Source organism: Rhinatrema bivittatum, chromosome 10 (genome assembly GCF_901001135.1).
Source record: "Rhinatrema bivittatum chromosome 10, aRhiBiv1.1, whole genome shotgun sequence".
NCBI lineage: Eukaryota > Metazoa > Chordata > Amphibia > Gymnophiona > Rhinatrematidae > Rhinatrema > Rhinatrema bivittatum.
In genome coordinates this window covers 104,531,957-104,553,399 of record NC_042624.1, presented here as the reverse complement: position 1 = coordinate 104,553,399, position 21,443 = coordinate 104,531,957, and the positions used below count along the sequence as shown (strand labels likewise).

The following is a 21,443-nucleotide window of genomic DNA, read 5'->3' as shown; positions in this document are numbered from 1 at the left end:
GTCCACGCACCCTCTCTTCTTGCACCCTGTGCTACTACTTGAGATCCTTTTTCCTCAAGCAATAAAAACAAAATAGGTAAGGCTGGAAAATATGTTTATAATATAATTTAATGTGCTTCAGAATCTTCTAATTCCTGTGGCAGGAAACAATGAGGCTATACTTTAGATCTTCTACTCCCTGTTGTCCGATCTTCTTGGAGGGGTTGATGGTGGGATGGTGGGGTGACAGCACCAACACTGCCTGGGGGGCAGCAGAAACCTAAATCCATCACTGGTTATAACCTGTGCACGGAGTCATTTGGATGGATGGACAATAAATCTAACCAGCAAATAAGTAAATAAATAAACATAATAAAAATATATATTGTAGCTTCAGTTGATGCAAACCTGATGCACTGTACTTCCCCGACATGATGTCAGCAAATCCCAAGACCTGCTGCAAATTCATTGCCTACCTTTATCCATATTTTTAATTGAAATATAGAAGCTTTCTGGTGGGGAGCTGCGTTCTCCGTCTGTCACATAAAAGCGGAAGCTATCATAACCCTTTGATCCCAGAATGGCAGTGTGAAAGTACCAGAGACGGTTCATGTCCACATCCTCTTGAGTGAAATTCATGCCAGGATGGACAGTAATCCACGCTGATGCTGCCTAACAGAAAATAAAAGGGGTATATATGAATGCCTAGGAATTTTGCTTTATATTTTGCATGATAACGAATCAATCAATAGATGACACAAACAGCTTATTAGATTAATAAGTTAATGTTGATGGTTCAAACTAATCATCATTTAGTGGCTGCTTCGTGAAGAGACAGCAACTTCATTCAACATGCTGAATGCTAAGTACTGGGCAAGTGTGGCTTACAAGACAGTTATAGAGCGTGGAGCAGAATGATGGCGTAGTAAGAGCAGAAGTAAACGCAGCTCATTGACATCTGTTTCCTGCCTTGTTTGGGTGAGCAGCCCAGATCTGCTTAAACTATTGCAATAATATAACATTAGCTCATTGCCAGCCAATCAATGCCTACAGTAAAATTCAATATGGGCAGCATTTATTTAAAAAAAAAAAAAAATCCAACATTGTGAAAATTATATTTCCCAACATAATTTTTGTTCTGCTGTTCTCTGCATTTTCAGTTATTAAATTTGCACCTTCTTTGCAAAAATCTCCAAGATGCCCTATAGGGCGGAGCCTCTAAAACAATGACTTCTATGGAATACATTTAAGTCTACTGAGCTTAACCATAATAATTCATCCGGTGGGCAGAACTAAAAGGAGCAGCACCACCAATCCACTTACCAAACTAAGGGGGTCATTTTCCAAAGTGATCACACGCGAAAAGGGACTTTTCGCGCGCGATCCCTAAATCGGGGTGGAGTCGGGGTGGAGTCCGCTCCGGATGGGGATAAAGAATGGTGACTGGAAGGGGGTTCTCTTTTTTTTTTTGGAGTTTCTGCTGCTGAACTTTAACTGCCTGGCCACTGGTCAGAAGAAAATGTACAAAAAGATGTATTGATATTTGATGGCAGAATCATTTAATTAAGCATTCCTGCTCTACTGGTGAGGGTTCCACATGTTCCATAAAATGCTCTGCTTCGGCAACCCGGGCTCTCAGGATTTCAAGTGACCAAACCAACAACACTTCCAATGAAATAAAGCACCAACTCCCCTCGTTAAAACAGCAGGAGATTCCTATCTAGAGTATTTTAGCCAGTTTACTATTTATTTTCTTTTTGTAATTGCTTCACTCTGCCATTGTACTCCTTTTCTGAGCAAAATAATCATGTAATCTCTGTCTGGGCACCACTGACAGCAAGGCTTATTCCCAGGGCCGGTCGTGCTAGTCACGTGGTCTGCCAAGCGTGGTCGTGACAGAGCCGCGCTCGGCAGACCACGTGGTATCTCCTGGGCCGGCCTGGGCAGCGAATCCCCGGGCCGGTCGTCATCGGGAATCCGCCGCTGCTTATTCCACTCTTATCATTGAATGCTGAATACCCTTAAAAGAAGTTGGAGATGGGGTTGCTGGATATTGTTTTTAATCTTGCTATTAAAAAAAATTGTGTACTTCAAATTTTAAGAGATAACGAGGTGAGAACCCGGACACTATTATTCAATAGATAGTTGTGTTTCTTTATTACAACAAGTAGAGCTTGCATGTTTCTTTCTTCTATTCCCAAGTTTGATCTCCTTGTTATATGTAACTTTTTTACCTCCTCTGATTATTTTACTGTTAAATGGTTGATAAGAATGTTTTACCCCCTTGTTCCATGTAAACCGATTTGATATGACACCTGTCATGAAGGTCGGTATATAAAAGAATTAAATAAATAAATAAATAAACAAACAGTGAGTGGTAATAATGGATGTTCATTCGTTTGGAATGAAATAGGAAATCAACAAAATATCCAACTTTGTTTCATTTCATTTTGAAAATGAAACAAAAATAGCAAAATTCTATTTGTTTTTCCTTTTGCTGTGTTTTAAAAAAGGGGACCAGCAGCTAGCCCTGGAACACTCATCTGTTGTAAAAAAAAAATCTTGCTGCCATAAAAAAAAAAAAGTTCCCTTGGGCTTAACCCCATTCCCCTCTTACCTGACTGAACTGAAGCCGGCACCATTTTGGAATATGGTTCGTACTCTAATATGGTGCCGGCCTTAGATTGTCCGGCTCCATTTTGAAATACAGCACCCGCAGGGCAGGAGTGACTGGTGATCACGCCTTCTCCATGAAGGAACACAGATGCAGTGAGGAGAGGGGGGGGGGGTGTCTAGGGAGCCCAGAGGGCTTGTTGTATTTTGGAGGCGCAGGTTTGTTTTAGTGCATACTACTGTAAAATAGCACACATGGAAAAAAAAGGAGACAAGATAAAATGAAAAAAAATAATTAAAAAAAATATATAACCAAACTCCTTTTCCAAAAGAAACAAAAACAAAAAAATAACCCAAAAAAACTTTTCCACATGCACACTCCTATTGGCAAGTCGACTCCTGGAATGTGTCATTATGGTGACTGTCCTCCAAAACACAGGCACCAAACTATATTTTCATGTGTTCTCTGTTACTGTGCATGCATGTTAACGGCGTGCATGCTTGGTGAGACCTAAGATAAGAGGGAGTGAAAACAGCTTCCATTGATGCATTCTAAAAAGCAACAACAAACTTCAGATTCAGAGGCACTTTATAATGTTTGGGGCTGAGGGAATGGAGGCTACTTTAATGTTTTCTGCCATCGATGCGGCAGGACTGTATCTTTGCTGAAGTGGAAAGGGGTGAAGAAGACATTTTCAGCCATTCCAACAGTTTGATAAATATCTTGATGGAAAATGGTATTTTATCATTTTTAAAGAACTAGGGCCCTGCTCTTTTTTTTTTTTTTTTTTTTTTTACAATTTTGACCTTATTGGCAGAATGTCCTGATTTTTCTTTTATTGCCCATAGCTTTACAAGTTGTAACTTTCACTCTGATGCTCTTTTTAGGTGACGTGAAACACTGAGCCCTCAGAACATGAGCTATGGTGCTATGAGAGTCTTGCAAGTTTCCTCACTTAGCTTCCCCGTCATTCATGCTTGAAGAACACGGTCAAGGAACTCTTGTAACCTTTTCTGAAATAACGGTGCTACAAATCAAATAAAGCCAAAATTGGGAATTGAAAACTGTGGAGACCTTCAGTCGTAGACTGCCAAATTTTGCCTCATTGTTGATGATGTAGTAGACTTTATTTCTTGGAGAATCTTGGTCTTCCACTTCTAGTGCTGCACTGGAGATCACCTTGCTTTCAGCAGCTTCAACTTGCAAACCTGTGTTTCTAAGAAAGAAAGAAAGAAAGAAATTGAACCCTGCAAAGCACCCATTAGATGCTATTCAAATCTCATCTCTTAAATTCTAAAAAGAGAGACCATATTACGCCAACACTTATAGAGCTACATTGGCTTCCAATTAAATCGAGAATCATATACAAAACCTTATCCCTCATTCATAAAAGCATAATAAATGAGAACACTCACTGGATCAACCCTCCATTCTTACCACGTACCTCCACAAGACTTACTCGCTCCACCCATCAAAGAACGCTCCACCCCCCCCCATCGATTAAATCCACCAAACACACCTCCACAACAAAAAGAGCCTTTTTACTGGCTGGCCCTTCCCTATGGAACTCCATGCCTCCAGACTTATGTACTGAAACCTCCACCCCTAAATTTAAAAAAAAAGTAAAAACTTGGTTGTTCCCTCAAATAACCCTCGTTATGGAACTACCTGCCAATGTCAATGAATGCTGAGATTTGTTCTACACTATAATGATACCAGATATTTTTGAGATTTAGTGTAAATATTTGCCTGTTTATCCAGTTCTTCCTGGCATTGTCTTCTAGCTTTTTGTTAACTTAATAACTGAGCTTATCCCTTTAAATACCCCCTTTTTTTTTTTCTGTCCTTTGCTACAGTTTTTGTTCCTTGTAAAGGCTATGCCTGTCGTTACGGCGACACACTTTATGTTTCATGTAAACTGATACGATATGCAAACGGATGTCGGTATATAAAAATGCTAAAATAAATAAATAAATAAATAAATAAATAAATAAATAAATAAATAAATCATTGCTGACACCATTGCACTGCTAGTGCGAGATATTGTGAATCACTACAAGAAGGTATTTTTCCTGATACATTGAAAAATGCTATCATAAAACCAATTCTTAAAAAACCAAACTTGGCTAATACCCTATTAAATAATTTTAGGCCCATCTCTAACTTATCCTTTTTAGCAAAACGTTTAGAAAACGTTATACAAAAACAGCTTGACACATTTTTAGAATCTAACAATATTTTATTGCCAAACCAATTCGGTTTTAGAAACAATTTTAACATGGAAACACTTTTACTTGCTCTTATGGATATTGTTTTAAGAGGTTGTGATGTGGGCCAAAGCTATTTTTTTAGTCCTTTTAGATCTTTCTTCCGCTTTTGACACGGTGGATCATGAGATTTTACTCACTCGTCTAGCAGAACTTGGGATTAACAACATACCATTTTAATGGTTTAAATCCTTTCTGTCAAATCGTTCATATCAAGTTAGCATTAAAAATTCAACCTCTGACAGAATACCTCATTATACTGGTGTACCCCAAGGTTCAACTTTGTCAGCGACGCTGTTTAATATCTACGTTTTACCTGTCACTTGCTTAATAGTTTAGGGGTAAAATTTTTCCTTTATGTGGATGACATTCAATTTCTAGTCCTCATTGAGAATTCTGTACAACATGCTCTTGAGATTATTAAAGTTAACATAAGCGCTATAAAAAAATTACTGCAACATTTACGGCTTATTTTAAACATGGATAAGATGGAAATATTGTTATTTGAGCGGAAATGCTGTCATAAAACATTGCCAGATGTGTTATTGGATGATAATATTAGAATTACACCTTCTTTTTTTTTTTTTACCAGAGATTTGGGAGTTATATTAGATACTGAATTTTCCATGAAAAAACATATTGCCAACAAATTAAAAGATGGCTACTTCAAATTATTGACCTTAAGAAAATCAAAACCATTTCTAGCTCATAATAATTTTAGAACTGTACTACAAACATTGATTTTCGCAAACACAGACTATTGCAATACTCTGCTCTTAGAACTTCCAGCGTCCTCAACTAGGCCACTCCAGGTATTACAAAATGCCGCAGCAAGGATTTTAACAGGTCAACGGAAGTACGACCATATAATGCCTACTTTGATCTCACTGCACTGGCTCCCAATATCTCATCGTATCCAATATAAAACTGCAGCTATTATCCATAACATGATTTATGGAGAAGGCACCGAATAGCTGAATACAACTATGCCCCTCCACATCCCTCAAAAGAACTTAAGATCTGCTAACAAAGGACTACTAACAGTATTGGCCATTAAATCTGCTAAGCTTAGCCAAGTAAGAGAACGAATTGTATCAATAGCAGGAACAAAAGTATGGAACTCACTACCCGTTTCATTGAGATTACAGCCAGATAAGAAAAAGTTTAAAGCATAATTAAAAACATGGTTATTTAAAAAAGCGTATGCAGAAAATATGCAAGATCTCTAATTCGCTTTTACTTTCTCTCTTAATTTTAATATGTACAAGAGCTGATGGTTGTTTTATTTTATTTACTTTGTTTATGAATTTTATTGTGTTTATCTTAGATATTTTAATATTTTGAAGTAATTTTTAACAGCTAATTTATTTCCGTGTTTCATCTTTTAGTATTTTTAGCTGTTATCTTTTATAAATTTATTGTATTTCTTATTCTAATTATAAATTGTACACCATTGTGAAGGCTACGGCTGATGTGATGGTCTAGAAAATCAATAAACTATAAACTATGTTGGCTTACAAGCAAACCACTGCATAAATGAACCCAGAAGGGTTAGTAAAGGCTTTGCAATTTGTGTAACTTAAGCCAGGACCTAATATTTTCTTCAGTGGTTAATGGTCTCTGTGGCTTCTATTTTCAACAAACTGGTATACACAAGGGTTCGTCTGGCTAACAGGTGAATTTTCAAAGGAGTTACGCATGTAAATATAACCTACTATCATACCAATTTTCAAAAGCAATTTACCCGCATTAAGGCCCGGATTTTAAAAGGGTTACGTGCATAAGGTACGCACGTAACCCTTTTAAATCCCCCCTGCGCGTGCCGAGCCTATTTTGCATAGGCTCAGCGGCGCGCGCAAGCCCCGGGACGCGCGTAAGTCCCGGGGCTTGCAAAAAGGGGCGGGCGGGGGCGTGGCCAGGGGACACGTTTTTTGATTGGGGCGTGTTTGGGGGCATGTGGGCGGTCCGGGGGCGTGGCTGAGTGCCCCGACACAGCAGCCTGTGTCAGGACCTGCCATGCAGGCGCACATAAGTTACTACTGCCCGGAGGCAGTAGTAACTTTTCTGATATAGGTAGGGGGAAGGGTTAGATAGGGCCGGGAGGGTGGGTTAGGTAGGGGAAGGGAAGGGAAGGTGCTGGGGGTGGAAGGAAAGTTCCCTCTGAGGCCGCTCCGATTTCGGAGCGGCCTCGGGGTAACGGGCAGTGTGCGCAGGGCTCGGCGCGCACAAGTTGCACAAATGTGCACCCCCTTGGGCGTGCCGACCCCGGATTTTATAAGATACGCGCGGCTACGCGCGTATCTTATAAAATCTAGCGTACTTTTGTTCGCGCCTGATGTGCGAACAAAAGTACACGCGCGCGCTCTCTTTTAAAATATACCCCTAAGTGCACAAGGATGGTAACTTTCAAAGGGGCGCATGGGCACACATTGACTCATATGCATCAGCGTAGAAAACACAGGACATCTAGTTAAATTTTGCTCATGCTCCCATGCTTGCCCAACAGAATCCTGCGCCATGCTACAAAATCACTTTCAGTAAAACATTTCCCAGTAAGACTGCTACAAATATTAGAGAACCGCTTCCTATTTTCTCAGTGAACTGAACCAAGATAATTAATGCAATTTCTTACTGTGTAATACAGTAGGGTAATACATTATTAGCTTAGGAAAGGTTCTCCATTCACATTAACATGCAATTTTGCAGTGTTTTCCTAACTTGACTGCATTATTTCAGTTTATACTTCATGTCCCTACTGTATTTCTTGACAAAAGAAAGTCCTGTGTTTTTTGGCAACTGAAAGTAAAACAGTTGCCTATGACCCAGTTATGGCTATCATATTTCAGAGGGATTTCAAGCTAACTGAAATTTAGTTTAGGAGAAGGGCAAATATGTCCATGTAATCTGATAAATCATCTGCATTTGTGTAGCATGAGCATCAGAATAAATTGAAGCAGTGTTTGTGCAAGTGGTTCTTTTTTTCATGCAGCTTTCACTATGAAATTGCACCAGCTGTCAAAATGCTTAGTGTGTGGCCAGGAAATGGCCATAGTGTGCGTAGGTCCCAAGCAAAAAAAGGACTTTGTCAATCTAATTTATTTCCTATGGGGCATTTATCCTCCTTACCAAACTGTCACAATTTGGCACAGCTGTCTGAAGCTTACAGATGGACAGGACTGCACTACTGAAACTCATGACCGAGCTGAGCAAGGACCAAGGTGAATGGTTGCACTGTACTGCCTGATCCTATATTAATGCTGCTCTGTGATGTTGGCCTATCATTTTCACAAGTGCAAAAAGTTCAGAGCTTGTAGTAAAGATTCCATTTATATATCCATCCATATAATTACACAGAGACTTTTTAAAGCCATTCTACTTTGATGACAATTAAATGGCTAACCTGATAAGATGGGGTCTTTCATCGTTGACCGGCATGATGCATACATGTACCGTCCTTTGGACTACGTGCCTGCCATCTGTCAGCTGTATGGTAAAACTATCCTGTACACTTTCTGTGTCGTCATGCATGTAGAGCAGCATCATTCCTGTAGGGAAAACAGCCCCCACCCAAGCAGATGAGCACTGATCAACCCTTCTTTCAAAAGATCTCCAGATTTGCTGGATCTTATACATCATAGAAAATTACAAGATACTGAAATTTGCATCCAGTAGCCTGTATGTTCGGTCAGATGGGAACCATCTTCAAATCATGTGACTGTTCTCAAATAAGAAAGTTATAAAGCAAACAGAATGTCTGGTTTGATTCCAAATGATCTGATTGGTTGGTTGCAGCTCCCTCCAACCTCCCCAAAACAAACACATCTTAGCTTATGCTAGAAATGATCCTCTCTGGATAGGGAATATGCTATTATAACAAACGTGCGAGAAGATTCTGCTCTTTTTCTTGTACAAAAATATTCTGGGAGATTTTCCATTGTAAAAAAATATATAAATAAATAAAGTTTGAAAAAATAGTGTGGTTTTCATGTTAATCCACTTGGATATGTAGAAGCAAAGGTTAGCAAACAAGCTGTAGGTGAGAGCTATTATTGCATTAACTATATTCCTGAATCACTTTCAAGAGACACTCCTTTCATCATCCTATACATTAACCTGGTCATTTTCCTTTGACCCGATGAAGGAGGTGAAGTGTAGCTTTCAGAAGCTAGTCATAAATATATTACATTAGTCCAATAAAAAGATATCACCTACAATTTTTTTTGTCGACCTTTAATTTCAAGCACATTTTGATACTGCAATGGAAAAACTCAAGATTGACTTGCCTAATCCATATGTCCCAGCATGCCTGCGGTTAACTCCATAAGCTGCAAAAGCAGAAAAAGTGAAAAATCCTTGCCTTCTCATCTACAACTCTCAATAAAAGAGGCAAATGCTTGGGATTGCTGTGCTCATCCAAGCACAATAAGTGTGGGCTTTCTCACCCGTTATCAGTTACGGGCTTGTTGGAATATAAACGATGACCATCTCCACCCTCATGCCGTTACTGAGCCAGAAATAGCATATGCAGACCACCTCGTGCCTAGATTGCTCTGTATAAACCCAGTATAACCGCACATTTTGATCACTGAAGGCAGCAGAGTGCTCAAAAGCTAGTCACAGATGTATTGAGTTCATCCAATAAAAATGTGTCACCTACAGCTTTGTTTGTTGACCCTTATTTCTCAATAAAATTGGGGGAAGAACAGCAAATATCTCAGCTGCCTACAGAGGTGAAGGAGGCAACCCTGAATGCAAGAATAGAGTGGGGAAACTGGTTTGGCAAAACAATCAATACTGAACATATTTAAATCTCCTAAACAGATAACTATTTGCTAAGAAATCAAACTGCAACAGCTCATAAGTACTCTGGCATTAGAAATTCCGGTATCAGGTTTCACTAATCAGGGCTAGTAATGGGTACAAAATATTATGCTGATGTGGATTTATACAACACTTTCATGCTGGCAAGAATGCAAAACTTTCCAATTATCTCCTAATACTTCAGAATCATATGTGCAGCCACTTCTGGAGTGGTGGGCTTAGCACATTTCTGGCACCAAAAGTAGAAAGGCAAAAAGTGAATTAGATACTTATATGTAACTACAAGTTTAAAAGTTGTTCTGCTATGTTGAGATACAGAAAAAGACTTATTTTGTTTCTCAAAATAAACTGATTACTTCAGAAAATGTTAAAATCCTGTAAAATATGACTTATTCTTTTCATATTGCTTCACTATATTTTTCCCAATAGACACTTATAACTTAACAAAAAGCACCCATCTTGGATCTAAGAGTGACTGACGCCCCCCCATCAAAGCTATGCGGTGTCAAAGAAACAACATAGAGCTGTTATTTTGCCTCTCAAAAACAGGAGAATTATAATTCCCCATTTGGATATAGAAACTTTATCAATTTGCAAAATTTAAAATGCAAGCAAATCACCTCTTAGGGAAAAAATGACAGGAGATGCATCTACAAAGATTCTGTCCTCGAAAGCTCATGCTTCAATAAACTGGTTCGCCTATAATGCGCCACCCGACGCCTGTCTTATTTTTTTTTTTGCCACACCAGACTAACACGGCTGTCCCTCTGAGGAGTTTTCACTTCTTAGGGGACATCCTGGGTGTGTCCAACCATCAAGAAAAGCTCCAAAATTCAGGAGAAATTATCTTCTTATCCAAATGCATTTTCCCCTCTTCTGAAGAGGAGTGATGCTAGAGTTTAGCGCTGTAAGCACGAGGAGCTCTCTTAAAACACTTTTACTTTAATTGCTTCAGTGCTAAAATTCTACCATAGCAATGAATACTCTGTTATTAATGTCAGTTTTCTCACATTTTAGGTACCAGGGGGTTAGAATAAGTCCTAGCATAATCATTTCTTGGGATCTAGCTTCAAATCCTCTCTTTGTGGAAAAGACTATTACTTGATGCATTCATATACTGTACATTTCTCTCTTTATATATAAGCAAATATAAATATATATTTATAAATGCTTATTTAAATATTTCTCTAAAATAAAGTCATTTCTGCATACACAAAACCATAAAAGTATTCACACATGCCCATGTATTTTCTTGGGGACCAAAATACTAATGATTTATCCACATTGTTGCAATAAAGTAGACTTTCCAGCAGAGGACATCCAGAGCTCAGGCAACATAATCCTAGCACCACATACGGCATCCCAGGGAAGCTTTTCTAAATGTGAAGCCAGCATTTGGAAATCACAGAAGCCTTCAGATCCTTGTGTTTTTAAGAGTCCCATTTGGTGAAAGACAAAACATCCTACCACACTCCTCCTGAACAGGATGCAGAAGGGCTGAAGTCAGTCAGGGCCTCATAATTTTATGTTAACCTTAAGAACCCAGGGGCACAACTCTGCTGATAAAGGAGATCAGATAACCTGCAAGGTGCAGTAAAAGTGGATGAGTAATTAACAGAATGGCGCTCTAGCAGGACTTCCCACACCCGGGGTACTGACCACACGGCCAGTTGGGTTTTCAGGCTATCCGCAATAGATATGCCCGAGTTAAATCTGCATATGCCAGGTCTCCAATGGATGCACATTTATCTCGTGCAGATTCATTCCGCATACTCTGAAAAGATGACCGGCTGTGGACTCGTGAGGGCTTCTGCGCTACAAGAAAGCCGGGGTTCCGTTGCTCAGACCTTGTTTCAGTTCCTCCAGGTCAAAACTGTGGATCTGTAAGTCTGGGTGAAGCGCCGCGGCATTCGTCTGCTTGTATCGAGCGGAATCTTTGCTGTAGATTCCGTTGACTAGCACCCCGTGGGAGGGAGGGCTGGCGACAGAGAAGCTCAGTGTGTCCTGGGGGACATCCAGGTCCTCAGCATCGAGGGTCCCAGGGCCCATCTCGCACACGCCACCTTCCACTACCTACGGAAAATGACCAGGGAGACAAAAAGAGAGGGAGGTGAGCCAGCGTGCATGCCCTGGCTTAAAAAGGTGGAAGAGAGGAATTTGGAAGGTACAATGCATATTATTTTCCTTTCTCACATGATGCAAAGGAAGAATTTCTATATTAAGCTGCAGTTCTGACAACTCGGTTTGACTGATTCCAAAAATAATGTACTTTTGCTTTCAGATTTTAAGAAAAAAAAGTAAATGAATGGCTCAATATTATACCATAAATATAATTTAAAAAAAATAATTTTCGTTACAATCAATCCAAAAGTGGTTACAGGGGATCCACCTACAGTCTGGATCTTTAAACCATCACTGAAGGCTTCTGGGCCGCAGAAATGATCTTTTTTCTTCTGGAAGGAAACAGAAACTCAGAAGCACAGCACATGAAGGCAGATAAAAACTATACGGCCCGTCCACATCTCCTAATCATGTTTACAGTCCCTGCCTCTCTCCCTCAGAGATCCCCTCTGCTTGCCCCCCCGCTCTCTTGAATTCTGATACTCTCCTGATCTCCACCACCCCCAGGGGGAGGCCCTTCCATGTCTCCACCACCCTTTTCCGTAAAGAAATGTCATATGTCTTCCCCCCTCTCACCCTCATCCTATGACCTGTATTCCAGAGCCTCCTTTTTTGTTGAAAGCGAGCCTGTGGTTGCCGGTCCCCGACACTTAAGTAGGGTGAAATCAAGCCTTTCATTTTGGTTTTACAAATACTTAAAAGTTTGGACAAATGTTGAATAGTAAAGAAATACCAATGGTAAATATTGGGAGTCTCGCTGCCTTTCACGCAAACAGAAATCCAGTTTTGCTTTATAAATTAAATAACTCTCTAGATGTCGTATGGCCAGGCAACACTTTTCTGGCACCAAGACAGCGTGAGAGCCTTCAACGGGGATTAGAAAATGATGTTATTACTGTTACTCAATTATAGATGAGCTAGCAGAGCTGGTGAATAAAAATGACTTGCCCAAGGTCACCCAGAGCCAGCGATAGAGCAGAAACCCTTAACTCAAGTTTAGAAGTTTACAGGACACACAAACTTTTTAAAGAGTCGTTCATTAAATAATCTGCCAAACCTGCAAAAGACCCGTGCGTTTTTCAAATTAACTTTCAAAGTCTTTTTTGAAGACAATGGAGGGGCATGGGAGTAGTTGCTGGCAAATCCACAGTGGATCCACATGAAGCCCTCCACGGATCCCACTGAAATTCACTATCGATTTCCGTGGAGTCACTGCGGATTTCAGAGATATCTGTGGAATTTGAAGCGGGCTGAAGTCAGCTCGGTTTCAGTTTGCAGCAAACTAGGCCACACATCCCTACCGAATTTATAGTTCAGTGCCATAATACACAGTCCATTCGCCTCCTTAGAAAGCTGTTTTTTATTTTAAAGAACTGTTATAAAGGAAAAGGTATGGACTTCTCAGCCTTCTTTGTCATGTAACATACGCAAATTTAGGACCTGCTGTACTAAAGGGCTTTTTCCCATTTTGTGTGCATGGGAAAAATGCTTAGCACATAGACCCTTCCGTTTATTATGGGACAACGCTGAAACTGCCCACGTCGTTGTACACACCCCATGGGTACTTTCTACCCTTAGGGGTTGCACCAATACTCAAAGCAAACCTCTCTGGATAGTTCCGATTGGATTATTGCTCCAGGAAAAAGTACCTGCAGAGATTTGCGCCTGTTTTCTCTGTGGGTCCTTTTTCTGGCGAAACGACGTGTGATGTTGCCTCCTGCCAGCTAAACCCATCCCGCCTACGGGAACCTTTTGCCTTTGAAAACTGAATCAGGGAAAGTATGCGTAAAAACCTGCTCCTACTATTTGCATGCCCGGTTTACCCCAGTGGAACTTGTGCTCACATTTTTTGGAACTTTAAATGCATGAGTGTAAATTCCAATCCTACAGTACCTGAATGTAAACCGGTGTGATATCTCAATTGAGATCGAATGTCAGTATATAAAAATAATAAATAAAATAAAAATAATACCCCAGCTCTGCCTCCAGATCACCTCTCTCTCTATATGTGCATACATTTATGCACCTGTTTTCTGTGGAGTGAATTTTCAAAGGAATTACAAGCGTAAAAGTAGCAATTTTCAAAAGCCCTTTTAAGTGCGCACATCCTTTTGAAAATTATCTCCTGCAAGAGTATAAATGTATGTGCATATAGGCGGGGAAATTTTTAAAGCACTGCTTCACCTCTCTTTGAAAATTTCCCTCACAGAGAATAGGTCATTTTCTACATTTTTCACCATAGAATTTACTGTAAATTATTTTCTTTAAAAACAAGCTCTCTTTTCCTTTTTTTTTTTTTTTTTTTTTTTAAAAAAGGTTTTGTTTTTGAAAATTAAATTGGAGAAAACTACACATTTTGCAGGTTTCACATTTTAGTGAGATATCATTAAGATTTATGGCAAATATTTTCAATTCTCCATTTGAAGGGATATATTTGCAAATAAATATTCAACACATGAAAATTTTCCTTTTCACACACCCATAATAATTTCCAGTGCTGGTCACATGAGTGGCAATTTTCAAACAGTCTGTGTGGATGCAAAGTAAGTGGTTCCGTTTACTGCATATACTTCCGGTTAATGGAATAATTTGCAAAGAAGTAGTACCCACGTGGCATCTCTTTGCAAGTTAGCTGGAGTAACGGAAGGGCCACTGAAATCGGTTGCACTTCATATTTGTGCAGGCGGACAAGGGTGGGGAGAGGGGGAATAGCAGGCAGCCTTTTGAAAATGCCAAGTATGTGCACTGTCTTCCTTTCCCAATCTAAACTAACCCCCAACTCCACCCTCGAATGCCTCTTTTTAATCCTGCTAAAAAGCACACACACTCTATGGGGCCAATGCAATAAAGTGCGCCCAGCCTAATGCAAAGGTTTGCGCGTGGTTAGATGCACGTTTTGCACCCACTAGACTAGCGCCCTATGCAATACATAGATTAGCTCATCCAAAAATGCACGCCCAAACAAACATGTAGCCGATAGTGCTCATCACATGTAAATTCCATGTAGATAAGGCTAGTGGCTATTACTACCAATGCAGAAAATCGCCGGGCGACCAACGCGCACTTTTTAACATGGCAAATTTAACTCCAGTTCCAGAGGTGGTGTTAGGTCAATCGCGAGTCAAGAGCCCAAGAAAAATTTAAAAAATACTGTCCTCTGTGGTTTCCCCTACTTAATGTCGCTCCTATTGCTTGTGGAGTTTAATAATAAAGGTTTAATGTGATGGCTTGATGTAAAAAAAAATAAATATTTTTTTGGATGCACAATATACACACACAGTATACACGCTCCAGGCCGATTTCGCCCTTTGCTACTGTGCGTGTATACTGGGTGAAACCGAGCTGAAGCAGGATAAAACGGACACTCATATTGAGCTCCTGTTGCAATTGTGGGCGCCTGATGTATTTGAGTGCCAGGGATTCATGATTCTTCCCTAGCGCGTCCATTTTAACTGCGGCAACTCATTTAAATATTGCCCTCAGGCTCCCAGGAGATTGTGGCTGTGCGTGCGTTAGGAAAACGGGCGCTCAACACGTGCGTCTTATTGCATCGACCCCTATGGAAGCCCACGTGTACTTTTAGCCAGGCGATGACAAGCCAGTTCTGGATGTTTCTTAGGTCAAATCTCCACTTGACCTGGTCTTAGCCCTTATGATTTAATTATGCTTTGTATGCTCAGAGATTCTGGGTGAGCTTAAATAGATTATGAAGAGGGAAATTTGAAGAAATATGCTTGTAAAATAATACATTGAGATGTTCTACAATGTGACAGCCACATCAAAGGATATTACTTCAAGGCTTCTGCAGGTGTCTTGACAGCGTTTACAGGAAACACGCTGTGATTTTGTTAGCATAATGTAGATGGAACCATTAGATAGTTAGAAGTTACATTCTCCTGATAGATATGTGGGCTTCATTAAAGGCCAAAAGAATAAGTGACCTTTAATACAAGAGCTAAAATAAAATATTGTTCCTATTTAGTAAGCGTAATGATATTTTTCAATATGGAAGAGGGCCAGATGTTCAGACATGTAGAAAGCATCTATGATACTGCATGTTTGGAGACAAGTGACTTTTTACTAGTGCTTCTGTGATCCCTCTCAAGAGTAAACTTGTGGTCTGCAGCTGGTGGACACATAGATATCTGTGCCCACCGTCCAGTTTGTGGTTTTCATACCTGAGATGTATGTGACTGCAGAAGCCTTGTTATGCATTACAATGATCTTTGAAACACATAAAAACCTGTGAAGATCTGTCATTAGATAGATAAACGACTTATGTCTTTTCTCCCTGCACGTGTTTATGTGGTCAATAAATATCGGATAAGCTTTACCATATTTACTAAGTGTTTCTTTTGTCTTTAAGGCAAAACTGCCTTGGGTCTAAAAATTCCCTCAACACAATTTACCCGTGTACATGGCTTTGAAAATTGATCTTCATATATCGTTGTCACAGTATTGTGATAACTTTGACATGGATGTGGTGTGCAACCCCATTAAAAACACTGGTTCTTAGTGCACAAAGGAGCTAAAACATGGTTAAGAAACTAAACCAGGACTTCCCAACCCCGACCTGGGAATCCCACTGCCCTTCAGGGTTTTCAGGATATCCAGAATGAATATGCGTGAGATAAATGTATATGTACTGAGTTTCTGGGGTATGTAAAGAAATCTCACGCATATTCATTCTGAATATCCTGAAAACTCAGCTGGCTGTGGGATCCCCCAGGACAGATTTGGGAAGCCCTGAGCTAAACCCTAGGATAGGCCAATTAACCATTACAACCAGGAAAGGAAGCATTAATCAGTGCATCTTTTTCTATGAAACTGTATGCATTTACTGTGATGGTATAGAACCAGAGTCGGCAATGTATGCAATATTCAGGATTTTACTGCCCAGTGCATCTAAAGGAGCATACTGTTGCTTTTTTCATTTTTCAGCATAGAAACTGCTTTCCTTGTAGGGAAAATCCTATTCAATAGTTTTTTTTATTTTCTTTTTAAAAAGACACACAAATTAGTTCTGTCCTTTACTAGGTAGGTTAGCATTTCGAATGTCACTGCTTAATACGACTTCAAATACATTCCCATAGAAACAAAAATTAACTTTGGGTGTGTTAATTTCCATTTTAATTCATATATTTTTAACATTACATGCTTAGTTGCATGGTTATTGAAAAGTAAGTACTTCTAGATGTGGAGTGCGTTGTGCATATGCTCTGTGAATGCAAATTTGTTGTTAATTTCTATAAAGCTATGGATTTGTAAGAAGTGGAGGAAGATCTGAAAAGCAGATTTCTTGAACTTTTTTTTTTTTTTTTAGATGTATAAATATGGAAGTCAATTTCTTCAAAATCTGTCTCAAGGCTTAAGGCAGTCAAGGCAAAGCAAAGAAGATGCAACAATCTCTGACAGCTTCACGGGAATTTCTTTGCTGTGCCAAGTAAATAGACGAGAAAGAGTTACAAATCCCTTTTTTGCTAATTACTGTACCTTGTTTCTTATTCCTGAATCCTTTGGTTTCTGATTCAACCACCTGCTCATTTTAGAAGTCTACTTAGCAGCTTTAAAGGTAGCAGTACTTAGGAAAAAAATAATTTCTTTTTAAAGCAGGAACGTTATAAAAATTGTTCTGAATTGCTTGGACACACTTATTCCCCGTGGGTTTCACTCGGAGATTTGTGTTCATTTATTGAATGCATCAGGACTCTATTAATCAGAAAAACCAAAATTGATCAATATGGGTCTGATTAGATAACTGGGACATTATTTGCCAGAAAAGTGAATTTTTATGGTCAATACAAATGTTGAATTGGGTTTTGCAAGTCCTGGAGCTGGTTTGGGGCACAAGGTTTCTGGTTCCAGTCTTAGAGCTGTTGTCTCCAGCATCTTAGCTAGAGACAGTGGAGAACTAGATTGTGATGGCGTCTAAACATTATAGACATCCAGTGGTTAATAGTAGGGATGTGCATTCATTTTTTGGGGGGGGGATTTTGTTTTTAGTGTGCACTAAAATGAATTACTCATTAATGCAATTTAGTGCTCACTCACTTGATTTACTGTGCACTAAAATGAAAACAAATGGAAACAAAAATGAAACAAATAATAAAGATAAATACACCCTCATCTGAACATTTTTCAGCTGCACATCCGGACAGAATATTCAGGCCTCTGTATTAATTAGAGAACTATCACCTTTACAATAGGGAGAATATCTTACTCAGTGGTGACTTTCTGGAAAACACAGATGTAAAAATACTCATTTAAAGTATTCCCATTGTCATTCATTTTTTATAGCCATGTCAGTCATTTTATTACCAGAATATCATTCTGAAATTTAAAAATATGTCTGGCAGACTTATAGCATAGTTAGGAAGTCATCAGGAAAGGGGACTAGGGGGATTGGTAGAACGGAGAGATTTATTGCACTAAGCCTGGAATGTAAACAGGTCAGTATCAGAACATTATAACTACCGTCACGTTCTGAATCTTCAAATCTGGGATCTCATCATTGGCAGGATTTATGATGACATAGAAAGGCATGGCCAGAGATTTCTGGACACCATCGCTGACGTGAATCATGAAATGATCCGCACTGGGTTCCACGTGCTCGTGCTTTGACTGAACATAGTTGATGTGGCCAGCCTTGAGATCTTGGAGACTGAACGAGCCTGTCGAAAACCCACAAGGAAAAGCAAAGAAAATGGCATCAATACAAAGGAAAAGCACTGGGCAAACAGGTTCTATAAATATGTTAATTTAGCAATGGAAAAGTGAAAACAAATGTTGAGTACTTAACTAGTTTTCATTGCAATACAGTGTTTTAAAACACTCTGGAAGTTATAAAAAAAAAATAAATCCCAACTTTACAAGGCACATAAAATGCAGGATAAAGAAAGTATCAGCACAGACACCGTGAAACTCCTTACCACTTCACATCACACGTGGCCCTGTTCTTCTATCCTTCAGAAAATTGGTGAAAACTTGGCTCTTTGAAGCAGAATTTTGTGCCAACCAATGAGTCAGAATGGACCAGTTTCCCAACCCTCTCCTGGAGGCACAAACTATCCAGCTGGGTTTTCAGGATTGCCACAATGAATATGTATGAGATGGATTTGCATATCCTGGGCCTCCAATGTACACATATCTATCTAATGCGTATTCATTATGGATATCCTGAAACCTCGACAGGTTAGGTGTGCTTCTGAAACCAATATTCAAAGGCATTTATACAGATAACTTTTGTGTTAGCTGGATAAATGCCAACTTTAAAATCTCTACGGCACTTATTTATCTAAACTTTATCCGATAAGTCATTATGAAGCTAACATGTAGATGGATAATATAGGGGCATCCAGGGGCATTCCTGGGCAGAGCTAAGATAGTCAAAATACTTATTTGGCTTACTCTGATATTTGAAGTTAGCCCAATAAGTTATTCGGCTATTTCAAGACATGAGCAAGAGGAGGTTTAACATCATCCAGGAACGTGATCCCAGATACCTTTAACCTAACTGGCGATATTCTTTGAAAAGCCGATTAGAAACCCCCCTTCCCCCTACAAGCAGGTTGCCCAGCCCCCTCCCCAGGCAAACATCCCCATGTGCCCCAAGCCGCCCGTCCCCCAGAGTTGGTACTGAAGTTGCGGGCCTCAAGGCTCGAAAATCCTTCCTTCCCGTCCTCCTTCTCGTTCCAAAGGTTCACATTAAAAATAATGTAAGGGCTGCAGCTTTGTGCCCATGGTCTCCTCTCAACATGCCAAGTCAGATCAGCTTATGCGACCAGCATTGCCATCAGAGCCTCGCTGGATGCACTGGGAGCCAGACACAAAATATGAGCTCTCGAGTACCTGGCAAGGTTGCTGGGAAGGGGGGGGGGGGGAAACGGACGAGGGGACGACCTGACTTGGTGGGAGCGGCAGGGGAGCAGGGCACCAGAACCGCAGCTCTTACGCTATTTTTAATGTGAACTTTGGGGGCAGGAGGGGGGAAGGATTTGGGGGATCTTCAAGCTCGCAACTTCAACCCCAGTTCTGGTGGGCTTTGGGGGGAGGGGGGGCGGGGTGGGCCAGGGGATCATGCTGGGCGGCCAGCTCGGGAGGGAGGGCTTCTTTTCAGCTTACCATTGCTTAACTGGCAATTATTCTTTGAAAATCACTGGTTAAGTTAAAGTTACCAGATACACATAGCCAGATCACTCTGCAACCTAACTGGTGATATTTCACTCCAGCTGCTTCGGTTTCACATTTATCTGGGTAGCTTCACCTGGATAACTTTACTCATGGAAAAGTTATCCATTGAAGGCTTTTTTGAATATTGGCCTCTCCGTATTTAACCCTTAGTCAGCGTTTCTGCACTATTTATGCTTAGACAATATTACACTACTTGCACCGAGATGCTTGCTCCCATTAGACATCTCCCTACATACTGCCGCAGCTTCAGCAAAAACATGTACGAATTTTAAATCATGCAACTTTAATACTTGACCAGTGTTGGTTTATAGGAGAGACCTACGATTCTCGCCGGCCATACAAATTACAAGTTTGTACAAAACAGTCGACCTCCATTTGAATAGAAGTTTTATTTGCAAATTAAAAAAAAAAAACAAAAACCCCCCACCCTAAAACACATGGCCTAAGATTACAGCACAGTATGCGCCTTAAGATATGGATCACATATTTTAAGGTGAATTTTAAATGCCCGTCGCGTGCCAAAATCAGGAGACACGCGCACGCATGTAGGGCTTTCCACCTGCCCACGGTATTTTAAAAGCCGCCTACGGGTGTGTGTATCACCTGCTGCGTGCACATCCCACTCAGAATCAAAATGGGGCAAGAGATGCGCACGTGAATACTCACGCGCCCGGGCGCGCATCCAGGTCCGGTGCCGCGTAACTTTACTTCTGCTATGGAGGAGGTGTAAGTTTAAAAAACAAAACAAAGAAAAAAAAAAGCCATTCCCGGAGGGTTTAAAGGATCCGAGGGGGACTCTGGAGGACCTAGCTCTACACTGGGCGAACTGGTGGGTGAACTGGTAAAACTGGTCTTAACGTGGACACACGCCGGTTATAAAATTCCCTGACTTACGTGGCCGAAACCAGATTTGTGCGGTTGGGCACGCCTACTTACAAAATTAGGTGCGATCATACGTGCACCAAGGCTATTTTAGAACAGTACGTGCGTATGTGCCCGTATGCTATAACATCGCTGCTTCCCGGGGCGCGCGCAGACGCACACACATCAATGTGCACCCGCGCCGCGCGCCTCTTTGAAAGTTATTGTCCGTATGTGCAATCTATGCCTTTCTCAGGACGGTCACTAATACATAGGTGTCTGATTTAATGTATTCTGTTGATCTGGTATTTTGAGTAGCTCCTTTTCGAGGTTCATAATAATATAGTACAGTGATATAACATGTTACAATATAGCGAAAGGATTACAATAGGCATCAGTAAAGCGACATCCTGGCATGTATGAATAGGCATAAAGTACATCAATGATATAATGTAATATCAAATCAGGAAACATGAACACATTATCAATACCCCGTCTTCAAACCCCCCCCCCCCACCCCTCCTCCCTTCTCTAGCCATGGAAAGCTTCGCCGCCTCCAGCAGGCATGAATTGTACACAGGTAGGACCAC

At 40.4% G+C, this 21,443-nt stretch overlaps 1 protein-coding gene across 1 annotated transcript in view; it reads right to left on the bottom strand.

Moving 5' to 3' along the window:
* Positions 1-21,443, bottom strand: part of LOC115099706 (FRAS1-related extracellular matrix protein 1-like) — a 145,033-nt gene that overhangs the window by 66,430 nt on the left and 57,160 nt on the right. The window contains 5 exon segments of the mRNA XM_029617443.1: positions 456-651; positions 3,668-3,809; positions 8,261-8,405; positions 11,529-11,754; positions 18,277-18,473. Coding sequence (XP_029473303.1) covers positions 456-651; positions 3,668-3,809; positions 8,261-8,405; positions 11,529-11,754; positions 18,277-18,473 — 906 coding nt within the window.